Genomic DNA, 12826 nt, shown 5'->3' on the forward strand with positions numbered 1-12826 from the left:
AAGTTTTTTCTTTGTAACTCCAGTGACTGTGACAGTGGGTTTTGTTTCTACTGTTTTCTCTGGTTCATGTTTTGTAGAATGCCTGGGAAATGATTGTTAGATGACAGGCCCATGTAAAGTCTGCTTTGGATGATTTTTACCCCAGCCTGTACTAGAAACATGGAATAATGTCAGATGACTTGAACCTGATCAGTGATTGAACTCCGGGTTCTAGTGTTTATGTTCCCTACTCCTGGAAATTTCCCATGAGATCTCAAATATCTGCTAGGATCTCTATTGGTAAATGTTTCCACACTCTCATTTCTTTCTCTTTAATATGGCTTTATTTAGTTAGCCAAAATAAGACTTCACCATATATTTTGTTTTTCCCTCCTGGGAGTGTCACAACCCAGACTATACATGGAGTAGATTCATGGATCTTAGTGAGGAAGCTATAGCAACAGTTGGGTATGAGCTAATGAAGCCAGATTCAGGAATCTGGCAGAGGAACGTATATGAAGAGACACTTGCAGGCATTCTTATACAAGAAGGAGTGTGAGTGCATTTGTCCCCTAAGTGAAGGCTGAGGTGGCAAAGTTTCTTCAAGATTGAGACTTAGGTAGGAAGACACAATTGGAAAAGTGAGATTGTAACTTGAAAGTGAATTTAGAGAGATAGTAATACATATTTGAGGGTAAAACACATACAGGGAAAGCCTGAAGCTTTGGGATGAGAACAATGGCTGGGAATGCACAAAGAAGAAACAAGAGAACAAAATCACCAGGATTGAGTCCATTTGGGGATGAACCTGATGATAGATGACACCTCTTTTCACTCACCCGATGTGTGACTCCTGTGATAGAAGACACAGTTCCACTACAAGTGGTGCTTTGCATTGTGTAGAAGGTGTTTAGTATTCATAAGTGAAGAGAAATAAAGTAAAACCTGAAATAACTTTATGATAGTATACTTTTAACTTTTCTTATGTCAGAGAAACTAACAATTCTATCATCACAGTCCTCTGTCATTATTGCAAGATTTAGCCAACTCTATTCTTCATAGGATTCTTTATCATCTGGACGACTGAAATGACAAAAGCAACCTGATGCGAAGTGTATTTAGAAGTCTTCAATCCAGGAGAGTTTAGGTGTGTGAATATAGCAGAGGAAATATTGAGAGCAAATTTACTCTGTGTCAAATATGCTGTGCAGCCAATGGCATGTGACGAGTTAGAGAGGCTGCTTTGGAACTCTCTTCCTAAGTGCTAAGAATGGGGCTTTAATAGTATTACAGTTCTTTAGGCTTTCTGACATAGAATGCTTGAAAAGTATGAAGCAGTGCAGCAGACTTATCAGGCCACTTCCAGGACAAATCCAGAAAGAATTTTTCTATATTAATCTGCAGGCAATACACTTGCCTTAGCTGTCAGCTCTGCTTGCTGAGAAAAATCAACCCCAGTGATGTTGTCACATTTGGTGGATTTAAGAGTTTATGGAAAAGAACTCCAGGAAATGGAAACAAGAGAGTTTTTTTTTTTTTACTGCTGTTTCTGTTTTCATTTCCTTTTTGTCTTGTTTGCTCATTTATCTGTCTTTGGGAGGGGAGGGGGGAGGCCACAGAAGTGGAAAGATGAATGAATGCATTAGTGTGACTCCCCAGACAAATGAGATATACAACTCATGAGTAGGGATGGGAGGGAAAAACTGGAAAAGGAAGAGGGAAAGGAAGACATTGTTCAAAAAGAAGTGTATTCTTTATCTGACTTATCTAACTGTAACCCCTTGCACATCACCTTTATAATAACAATACATAATGCATGAAGAATTAAAAGAGCATATTGTAAGTGAAAAGAAGCCATGGTTGTCATAAGCTACAATGAATCTGCTTGAGGTCTTTTGCGATTTTTCAGCATTCTATAGTGGAAACTGATAGACAATTGTATGATTTTTTTGAAATTTTGATGGAAAGACACATAATCAAATAGTAGGGGAATATAGATTTGAAATATATGCTTTGAGACTTCCTCTATGTCCTTGTTCATATAAGCCTTTCTCTCTTGACATAGATCCATCTATCTCTCTCTCTATCGTGTGTGTGTGTGTGTGTGTGTGTGTGTGTGTGTGTGTGTGTGCCAGTACTGGAGCTTGAACTTAAGGTCTGGGTACTGTCCCTTAGCTTTTTTACTTAAAGCTGTTACTCTACCACTGTGTCAAAGCTTCACATTCAGATTTTGCTGACTAACAGGACTAAAGAATGTCACAACTTTTCCTGCCAGGGCTTAGTTTAAATAGAGATCCTCAGATCCCAGCCTCCTGATTAGATGAGAATTATAAGTGTTAGTGTAGTGTCACCAGGCTCAATGTGGTTAGAACAACAAAAACATCACAAGCTTATTGCAATTATTTCTTTCCTTACCACTTAGCTCCCTACAGCTTCTATGTAGTGTTTATGTGGATTCAATAAAAAAAAGAGCTATAGCAACCCATTTTTATGCTACCCTGTGTAACATTTACAAATGTATTTGCTTCTTTTCTATCTGTTTGTGCTAAGTGGTGAGCATGTTACTGCCAATACATTTACAACAGTAGTGACTCTTGCATTGGCACCAAGTTTGTACTATGGGCAAGTTTTATGAAGTGTTGATTCTTCTGGGTGCCCGTGGCTATATCTTTAACCCTAGCTACTTAGGAAGCTGAGATGTGAGGATCATGGCTTGAAGCCAGCCCAAGAAGACACATCTGAGAGATTCTATTTTATTTTAGTAGATGTACAAAGTGGTTTCATTTTAACAAGTCAGATTATAGAAACAATGCATGTTTATCAATCTCACCCCTTCCATTGTTTTACCACACTTCTTTCTCAATCCCATCCCATCTGCTCCACTTACATAGTTCCTTTTTTACATGTGTATGTGGAATACAATGACATTTGCTCTCTTCATTTGCTTCCTTCCCCATTACCCCACTTTCTCTAACAAAACATAATTTGGATGACCCTTGTCTCCAATTACAGCAAATGGAATTGTGGCTCAGAGTAGTAGAGAACCATCCTTGAGTAGATAAAGCCAAGGGATCAGGCTTAGCCTCAAGTTCAAGCCCCAATCCCTACCCCCCCACCAAATAAAGAAAGAAAGAAGAAAAGAAAAAAGAAAAAGAAAGGGATAAAGGAAAGAAGAAATGCAGATGACAGGGTCCCACTCCAACTTTCTGGTTTAATTATCTTGAATAACATCCTGGACATGAGAATTGGTTTAAAACATTCTAGCTAGTTATAAAATGTCACTTATTAGAGACTTTGTGAAGTCAGTTTTAAATGGGCATTTAAAAAGATCTATTTAATATGTATGCGGGTAAACTTGTTAGATTTAGCTAATAAAAATAGAGAATTTACCGTTAAATTTGAATTTCAGGTCTGTTTGTGTGTGTGTGTGTGTGTGTGTGTGTGTGTGTGTGTGCTTGTACAAGTACTAGTGCTTGAGCTTAGGGCCTAGGTACTAATACTCTCCTTTAGCTTTTTCTCTCAAGGCTCCACTTCCACTTTTTTGCTGATTACATGGAGAGAGTCTCACAGACATTCTTGCCTAAGCTGGCTTCAACATGATGACTGTGATGCATGCAATATTTAGGACATTCTTTCACTAAAAATGCTTTGTCTGAAATTGAAAACTGGTGGCCTGCATTTTCTTTGGTATAGTCTGATTATAGATCATAGGAAAACTGTGAGCAAGTGTAGCAGTCTAGTTCAATGGGAACATTTTGTTGACTTGTATGTAATCATCTATGAAACCGTTTGTTATAGATCTAATCACAGTTAAGTTATAAGGAACTAGCCTGTGTGACTCAGCCATTTAACCCAACTCACTAAGCCAGGCTGACTTACACATTAAAAAATTCACATTGTCTAAGATATTTATAGAAGAGATCAATTTTAATTTCCTCTAACTCTTGAGTACACAGTTCATAATTCTTCTAGCAGAGATTTATCAGCCTTTCTAATACACTTCTGGGGTAAAATCTGGTGCCAAAGGGGCTCATTTCTATTCTAACATAAGTTGTCCCTACTGCCTTAATCGGTAGACCAATTTGCTCTACAGCCCCCTAAGGAAAGAACTTGTTGATTTTGGCAGTGTTTACCTTTTCTACAAACAAATTCAACATTTTTCCAGACCGGCTGGCTCTTAGAAATCATAGAGAGCTGGGGAAAGCTGCCCCTGGGCTGCTAGTACATTCTCAGGAAAGCTTCGTGCTCCACACAGCTGCTGTCAAATTATCTATGGAGTCATGATTATTTAGATTCTGTGGAGAGGATGTACCGATTCTGAAATTATTTTCTATCAAAATAGTGAAAGAATCTGTTAGCTACAAAGCTGACTGTTCTTGCTTTATGGAATAGTACTATGGATCTTTCCATGGAGAAGAAGCAAGAATAGATTTACGTTGTGTTTTCTCATTCATGTGAAATGTTTTTAAAGGTATTATTGTTATTATTTTTTTTTTGCCAGTCCTGGGCTTGAGCTCAGGGCCTGAGCACTGTCCTTGGACTTTCTCAAGGCTAGAGCTCTACCACTTGAACCTCAGCACCACTTCGGCTTTTTTTCCTATGTATGTGGTACCAAGGAATCGAACCCGGGGCTTCATGCATGGTAGGCAAGCACTTTAACCACTAGGCCAAACTCCCGGCACCTAAAGGTATTATTTTAAACATAGGGTGATAATCCTCAACATATCATGTGCTTGTAGCTAACTATGTTTTTCTTAGTGTTGCTATTAATCTCTTCTTTGGAAAGTATGGGTGTCATTCTGTGTGTTTGTATTTCTTCCATTAGCTGGATTATCCACACTCCAACTCTCCAGCCACTCTGCCTCATCCTTTAGACCACAACACATTTAGCCTCATGTGACAGGTGTGGAAAAATTCCTCTATGAAGGATGCCGCCTTTGTAGATACTAAGTGTAGGCTGACAATTCTATTTATTTTAATATTCTCATTTATGCTTTGCAAAATAGTTATATAGCTGGGATCCAGTACCGCATATCTGTAATCCTAGCTACATAGGAGGCTAAGATCTGAGGATGGAGATTGGAAGCCAGTATGGGAAGGCAAAGCTGAGAGACTCTTAGCTCCAATTAAGTAGCAAAAAGTCAGAAGTGTAGCTGTACCTCAAGTGGTAGAGCACCAACCTTGAAAGAAAAAATCTAATCAAAGTCATGAGGCCCTGAGTTCAAGCCTGAGCCTTGGCACAAAACAACAAAAAAATAAAACAAAATAAAACATTTCCCTCCACCCCAAAATAGAAATTAAACTGTAATGCATTTGTTTATTAGGATTTTCTTAACATCTGATCTTGGACACCTGAAATAATTTGAAATTTGCTGAGAGAGTCTTGTAGTTCTGTGGGTGGTGTGTTAGAAGGTTTGTTTGCTTTATCGAAATGATCATGATAAGAAAAGCATGCCCAAAGAAAGGAAAGGGGTCAGTGAGAAGGAGGAAAATGGAATGCATAAAAGGTTATTAAGGAGGAGGGGATATGCATGGATATGCATATATAGAAATGACAGAAACCCCATTCATATAATTAATATAAGTTAATAATAAAACATTATTAAAATGTATCTTCAGATGAAAATGATCATTTATTTTTCTGTGACATAGTTCAACTTTGGCCCAAGGAGTTAAAAGTTATTTACTTATTTTAAAATTGTCTTCCTATAATGACTTACAGGTTAAAAACATTTATTAAACCTGTTGTTCTCTTCAAGTAACAATTTGTTTTTCTCTGTTTTAAACCCAAAGAGTTAATTTCTCAGGCTCTCAGCTTCTTTAACTCCTGTCACAGCCACTTTCCAAGATGGTGTCTTCAACATCCTTGCAGATCACATTCTCTGAAGTGGACCACATCTCTGAAGTTTTACTTCCAGCATACCGGGAGAATGAACTTTTGCTCTAATTTGTTTGGCATCTCTTATGTTTTCTCCTTTTCTATTGTTTTCAAGTCGAGATACTCTTGATTAAATATCTCTTATTGTGTCAACTTACTTTGGAATGGGTCAAGATGTTTTTTCCCTTTACAATTCCCAACCATTCCTTGAAATTCTGCATGGAAATTATTTCTTTCTCTTCCAGCTCTTTGTTGTATCACTTCCTTTTCCTTCTCCACTGTCACTGCTGTTTGCTCAGGAGAGATGTGAATAATAAAATTTATTGTTTCTGATTCTTTGGTTTATTTTTATACTGCAGACCTGGTCCCAGCACTACTTTGCTTCTGTCACCCAGAATAAATTGATTTTCAGGGGCAGGGAGGGTGACATATTCATAATTTACTACTAACGGTGTTCTAAAATGTTGACATCAAACTTGCAATACACTGACTTAATGCTTCAGAATGAACATGAATGTTGGCCAAACTTACCAATTACTTGTCTTAGAGGCACAAACATGGGCTACATTTAGCCTTACACTTCTCTACCCTATGGGTCTTGGGGGAGGAACCTCTTTGTGGGTGAAAAGCAGAGTTCATTTGTGATTGAGACTCTGTGAAGCTAGTTTTCCTGGTTTGTGGTTAAGGTAAGGCCTGTACAGAAGGGAGAGAAAAGGTGTAGATCCTTTTTCTCAACTCACCCGCATCCTTCCTTCTTAAAGTCCTATCTGCATTGGAAATCTAAGTCTTTAAAATGGTGGGTGAGCCAGGAAGCATGATGAGTTGAAGCAAGCACAGACAGGAAAAAATCCAAGAGATTCTTATCTCCAATGAATTCCTAAAAAGCCAGAAATGGAGCTGTGGTTCAAGAGGCGGAGCACTACCTTTGACAAAAAAGCTCAGGGTCAGTGTGCAGGCCTGGAGTTCAAGTCCAGTACTAGCACACACACACACACACACACACACACACACACACAATTATGTATAGTTGAAGTGTTATGAATCTTAGCTGGCTTACTGTTTGCTGACGGTTGTTTGAAATATTATACTCAATACAGCTGTAGGCTTTTCTGATGTTTCCCTCATTCACACTTCTCTATCAAAGGATTCAAAATGAAAATCACATTACTACTGAAGACACTGGCTTTCTTGAAAGCTGTACTCTAATCTTCTCATACTTGTGCTCAGAATGAGGACTTTAGACCAAGTCTCCAGACCCCACAGCACCCTAAATGTCAAATCTTGTCATGACACATCGTATAACTACTCTTTTCTCCATGAAGTACAGAGCCTGAGGACTGTGTCAAGGGGCATTCCAGATCTGTGGAAAAGCCTGCCTTCTCTCAGCCTCATGTCTGAAGACCCAGCAAATAAGTCAGTTGCTGACAAATAAGTCAGTGGGGCTATTCTGGCAGCTTGGAAATGATTTGGATGTGGATGGATATTAACGGTTTCTCAGACACAATTAAATCAAACCAGGAGCTGTATTAGACAATCCTGCCAAATTTTTATTAAAGGAATGCAAGCTAGGGCATTGTTTATTCCTTAAAATTTGTATTTTAAGGTTTTTTTTTTTTCTGGTGAGACGCCAAAGTTTAAAAGGTTTAGAAGGAAGAGTTTATTACTTTTCCCTACCTTTTTTTTTTGACTCAGGACCTCAACTCAAGGCTTCTCTCTCTGGTTCAGAATGTTTGCAAAGCCACTTATGTCATGTAGTCAGTATAGCTTTGTGCTGGCTAATTAGAGATGGAGTTGCTGGACTTTTTTGCTCTTTCTAACTTCAAACCACGATACTCAAGATCTCAGCCTCCTGCGGAGCTAAGATTATGGGCATGATTCACTAGCATCTGACTACTTTTCACACATTGGTTTCCTTGATTCTGACAAAATAACAGTGCTTTAGGATCTACCAGGTTCACAGGCTGCTTCTGAATCCTGAGTTGATTTTACAGCTGAGATACAGAATAGGCTTTATAATGCCAATTACTTTTTGTGGACAGTCACCTTCTCTGTGAAGATACTTTGACTTAGAAATAGAACCTGATTATTTACATTAAGTAACACATGCAAACTGGTCAAATGTGGAAGGAAAAGTTGAGTTTTAATAATTTAAATCTTGCTAAGAGATTTACTGCACTTTGAAAAAAAAGATTTGATTTGAATGCGAAGACCTGCACAAAATACTGAAACACTATAGAAATTACTAGTAAGATATTTAAGTTTTCAGGAATTGCAATTTATTTGGGAGCAATATGAGACTACAGAAATGGCTATATAGTTATATGAAGCTTTTCCTGAGTAAAATGCTTGAGAACCTACATGGAAAATAAACTAAAATAAGTAATATATATAAACTACTATATATCATATTTCAGATAGATAGGTAGATAGATAGATAGATATGCTGGATGTATTAGTGTTAGTCAAGCTGGTGTTGCTAGAGTAGGAAAGGGAATGAAGTTTGCAAGAAGCAAGTTTATTTTTCTCAGAAGTCCCAAGCAGGGGCTTTTTGCATACCAGGCAAGGCCTAACTACACATTTTTCTTTCTAAATGTCTTCCACATTGAAACTTTCATCCATCTAGAACTACTTTTTGTGTACTGAGTAATTTAGGCAGCATTTAGTTTTCATTTGAATGAACAGGTGTTGAAGAATTATTTAGTGAATAATTCACATATTTCCATTGATCTGCAATGCTACAGATGTCCTAGGTCAAGTTTCTTACCTGTCGAGATCTCTGTTCAGCTCCATTGATGTGTTTGCCTAGTTAGGCACTGGTATATAGGTTGCCATGATCATATAATAATACCTGTTAGTATCCATGACATTTCCTATTTTTCTTCCTCTTCCATTTTTTTCTCCTTATTTTATTATTTTCATTTACTGCCTTCTATTTCACTGCATGTCTGTTTTTACACTCAGCTATGTTGGGTCTTCTGGGCTTTTGCTTGTTATAGACATTGTAGAATCAGTTCATGTATTTCCTTAGAAATAACCCATGAGGATATTCGATATGGAATAACATTCATTAACAGAAATTTGTGGGACAAATGGCATCTTCATTCCAGCATGATTTGTATCCATCTCCAAGGAATATTATATTTACCTTACTTTTATGTAAGTCTTCTCTGTTTTTTCATATATTTTTTATTGTAATTAATCAAAGGGTTACATTATATTTGCCAAATAGAAGGTGCATTACTTCACATACATTGATACCCTTTCTCATGTCTTGGTCTCCATTTCCCTTACCCCAACCACCACCCCTCATCTTGTTTTCCCCCTTCTCTATCCAATTTCAAATAACCAAATACAAATATATCCAATATATCAGATAACAAAGTGGGATACAGTAACAATATGAGATAACCAAGGGACGGCAAAAGAGATGAGAGATAACATAGTGCATTAAGAATAACAATCACTCATCATATAGCTTTTGTTTCTATATCCTAGAGGTCCTTTCCTTTAGTGTCATACTGTATGGCCTTTTGTATCTAGGTTTTGCTCTATTGCAAATCTCTGCTAGGAGAGTCCAAGGTTTCTACTGATTATGACGAATGAGGGAAACCATTGAGCCTAAGTTTCTTTGAGTCTGGCTTACTTCACTTAATATGATCTTTTCTAAGTCTTTCCATTTCCTAACAAATGGGGTGATGTCATTCTTTCTGACAGCAGCATAGAATTCCATTGTGTACAAATACCACAACTTGTTGATCCATTCATCAACTGAGGGACATCTGGGTTGGTTCCATATGTTTGCTATGGTAAATAGTGCTGCAATGAACATCGTTGTGCTAGTGGATTTAGTAGGTCTTTGTTTCTGGACAATTGGGTAAATGCCAAGTAGTGGAATTGCTGGGTCATAGGGGAGCTCTATGTTTAGTCTTTTGAGGAACTGCCATACTGCTTTCCATAGTGGTTGAACAAGTTTGCACTCCCACCAACAGTGTAGTAGTGATCCCTCCTGGCCACATCCCCTCCAGCATCTGTTGTTATTAGTTTTCCTGATCCTGGCCATTCTAACTGGAGTGAGGTGGAGTCTTAGAGTTGTTTTGATTTGCATTTCTTTTATGACCAGAGATGCCGAGCATTTCTTCATGTGTCTATAGGCCATTTTTATTTCTTCTTCAAGTCTTCTCTATTTTTTTGGCCAGTCCTGGGGCTTGAATTTAGGGCCTGGGAACTGTCCTCTGAGCCTCCAGGTATACAAAGCTAGTGTTCCAGCACTTGAGCCACATTGCCACTTCCAGCTTTTTTTGGAGTAGATTATTGGAGATAAAGGTCTCACAGAGACTTTTCTGCCCTGGCTAGCTTCAAACCACGATCCTCAGATCTCAGCCTTGAGTGACTATGATTACAGATTATAGGTGTGAGCTGCCAGCTCTCTCAGACTTTGAAAATAAGACTTTTTAAGTGTGTGTGTGTGTGTGTGTGTGTGTGTGTGTGTGTGTGTGTGTGTGTGTGTGTTTATGTGCTGATACTGGGCTTGAGCTTAAGGCCTCCCACTTTCTCTTGCTCAAATCTGGTGCCAGTTGAGCCACAACTCTACTTCTGGCTTTTGCTGCTGAGTTGAAAATAAGCCCTGGCTGGCTTTTTAGCTTGATCCATTGATATCAGCCTGCCAACGAGCTAGTATTTTAAGCACGAACCACCATCACCTGTTGATAGTTTGCAGTTGCTTTATGAAGAGCATTCACAGTGTTTGTTACATAGTTACACTGAGGTATTTTATGATAGTTGCTGCATAATAAATTTCCTGGCAGCTATCACTGATTTATTGTAGTAGTTCAATCTTCCCAACATTTTAAAACTATGGGGCCAGTTATTTTGGTGGACACCTGTAATCCAAACATTTGCGAGGTATGTAGGAGAAGACTGTGATATGAAGCTCTTCCTGGGTGAAAAGCTTGAGAACCTACATGGAAAATAAACTAAAACAAAAAGCATCAGAAGTATGGCTCCAGTAGTCGAGTGCCAGCATGCTAACTAAGAGACTGAGTTTTAACCTCAGTCATGCAAAAAAAAAAAAAGTTAAAAAAAAAATGGGACTGAGATTGTAGTCTAGTTGTAGAATGCTTGCCTAGCTTGCAATGGGTTCAATTCTCTGTACCACATACATAGAAAAAAAAATCTGGAAGTGGTGCTGTGGCTCAAGTGGCAGAGCACTTAGCCTTGAATAAAATGTGTCCAGGACCTGAGTTCAAGCCCCAAGACTGGCAAAAAATGCTAAAAATATGAATTATTTTACTTACAAGAAGGTAAGTCTATATATTTTGAAAATTTCCTTTATTGTCTTCACTTTACAACCAATGAAGCAGAGGCTGGTTTATTTCTTTGGTTTCATTGTTGACTGAGAGCCTGGATTGCGAGGCAGGCTGAAGGAAAAAGGCATGGCAAACTGGGAAAAATATTTCTTTTATTGTCTGCTCAGTTTTAAGCTATCACTTTATGTTGATAGGCTTTATTGTTCCTGAATTCTGATATAATCTATAGGTACTGTAAAGCTTAGTTGTACTGAGATTGATTTTTTTAAGGTAAAGTTCAAATGCATAGTTCAGAAATCAGTACCAGGCCCTCGCTCGCTTGCTCTCTCGATGCCTGCCGCCCTCCATCGCTTCTTCAAGCTGCCGGCTTTGGTCTCTGAGCTTTGCCCTCGTGGACAGGCACCATCAGTGTGAAGAGGCTGGACTCGGGAGTCATTGCTTGAGAGATGGCTGCCATCCGAAAGAAACTTGTGATTGTTGGCGAAGGAGCGTGTGGCAAGACATGCTTGTTCTTCAGCAAGGACCAGTTCCCAGAGGCTCATGCGCCCACTGTGTTTGAGAACTATGTGGCAGATATCGAAGTGGATGGAAAGCAGGTAGAATTGGCTTTGTGGGACACAGCCGGGCAGGAAGATTATGATCTCCTGAGACCCCTCTCCTACCCAGTCACTGATTTTATACTGATGTGTTTCACCATTGACAGCCCTGATAGTTTAGGAAACATCCCAGAAAAATGGACTCCAGAAGTTAAGCATTTCTGTCCCAACATGCCCATTATCCTGGTGGGAAATAAGAAGAATCTTCAGAATGATGAGCACACAAGGCGGGAGTTGGCTAAGATGAAGCAGGAGCCAGTAAAGCCTGAAGAAGGCAGGGATGTGGCAAACAGGATTGGCACTTTTGAGTACATGGAGGGAGTGAGAGAGGTTTTCGAAATGGCCACAAGAGCTGCTCTGCAAGCCAGACGTGGAAAGAAAAAATCTGGGTGCCTTGTTTTGTGAAAACTTGCTGCAAGCACAACCCTCATGCAGTTAATTTTGAAGTGCTGTTTATTAACTTTGGTGTATGATTACTGGCCTTTTTCATTTATTCACCGAAGATTACAAATCAGAAGTCATTCATTAACCTAAGATTACAAATCAGAAGTCATCTTCCTACCAGTATTTAGAAGCCAACCATGATTATTAATGATGTAAACCCGTTTGACCTGCCAGGGTCCTTAAAATACCGTTCTAACAGTCCTCTCTGCACTCCATCTGAAACACCAGGTGCTAATTCAAGGACTTTCTTCTTGCTTCTTTCTAGAAAGAGAAATGGTAGCTTTTGTGAATTAGGTTGTAACTACTTTATAACAAACATGTCCTGCCTGTCATCTCTCAGCTGCAAGGAACTCTGGTGAGTCACCACTTCAGAGTTTTACTCCTTAATAGATTTATTTCATTGGCACAGCTCTGGGTGGACACCTAGTTTTTTTTTGTTTTTGAAAATGTACTCAACCAGAAAGGCAAAAGTCTATGGCAGCTGTGGCAGAGTTACAGTTCTGTGATTTCATGTTGGTTACTTTATAGTTACTGTATAATTAGTGCCACTTAATATATGTTACCAAAATAAATATATCTACCCCAGACTAGATGTAGTACTTTTTGTATAATTGGATTTCCAT

General features: G+C 38.6%; 1 protein-coding gene across 2 annotated transcripts; it reads left to right on the top strand.

Annotated features, from left to right (window-relative positions):
* The first annotated feature begins 11609 nt into the window (after positions 1 to 11609).
* Positions 11610 to 12169, top strand: LOC150046081 (transforming protein RhoA-like). 2 transcript variants are annotated; one of them, XM_090318693.1, is made up of 2 exons: positions 11610 to 11759; positions 12012 to 12169. In XM_090318693.1, exons 1-2 carry the CDS (start codon positions 11610 to 11612, stop codon positions 12162 to 12164), a joined length of 303 nt encoding a protein of 100 aa, XP_090174819.1. In that variant the 3' UTR covers positions 12165 to 12169. The 2 variants fall into 2 exon arrangements, with proteins under 2 accessions (XP_090174819.1, XP_090174818.1); XM_090318692.1 differs by having other exon boundaries at positions 11610 to 12169.
* Positions 12170 to 12826: the final 657 nt, after the last annotated feature.

Source organism: Megascapheus bottae, chromosome 26 (assembly GCF_031878675.1).
Source record: "Megascapheus bottae isolate mThoBot1 chromosome 26, mThoBot2.hap1, whole genome shotgun sequence".
NCBI classification, from domain to species: Eukaryota; Metazoa; Chordata; class Mammalia; order Rodentia; family Geomyidae; genus Megascapheus; species Megascapheus bottae.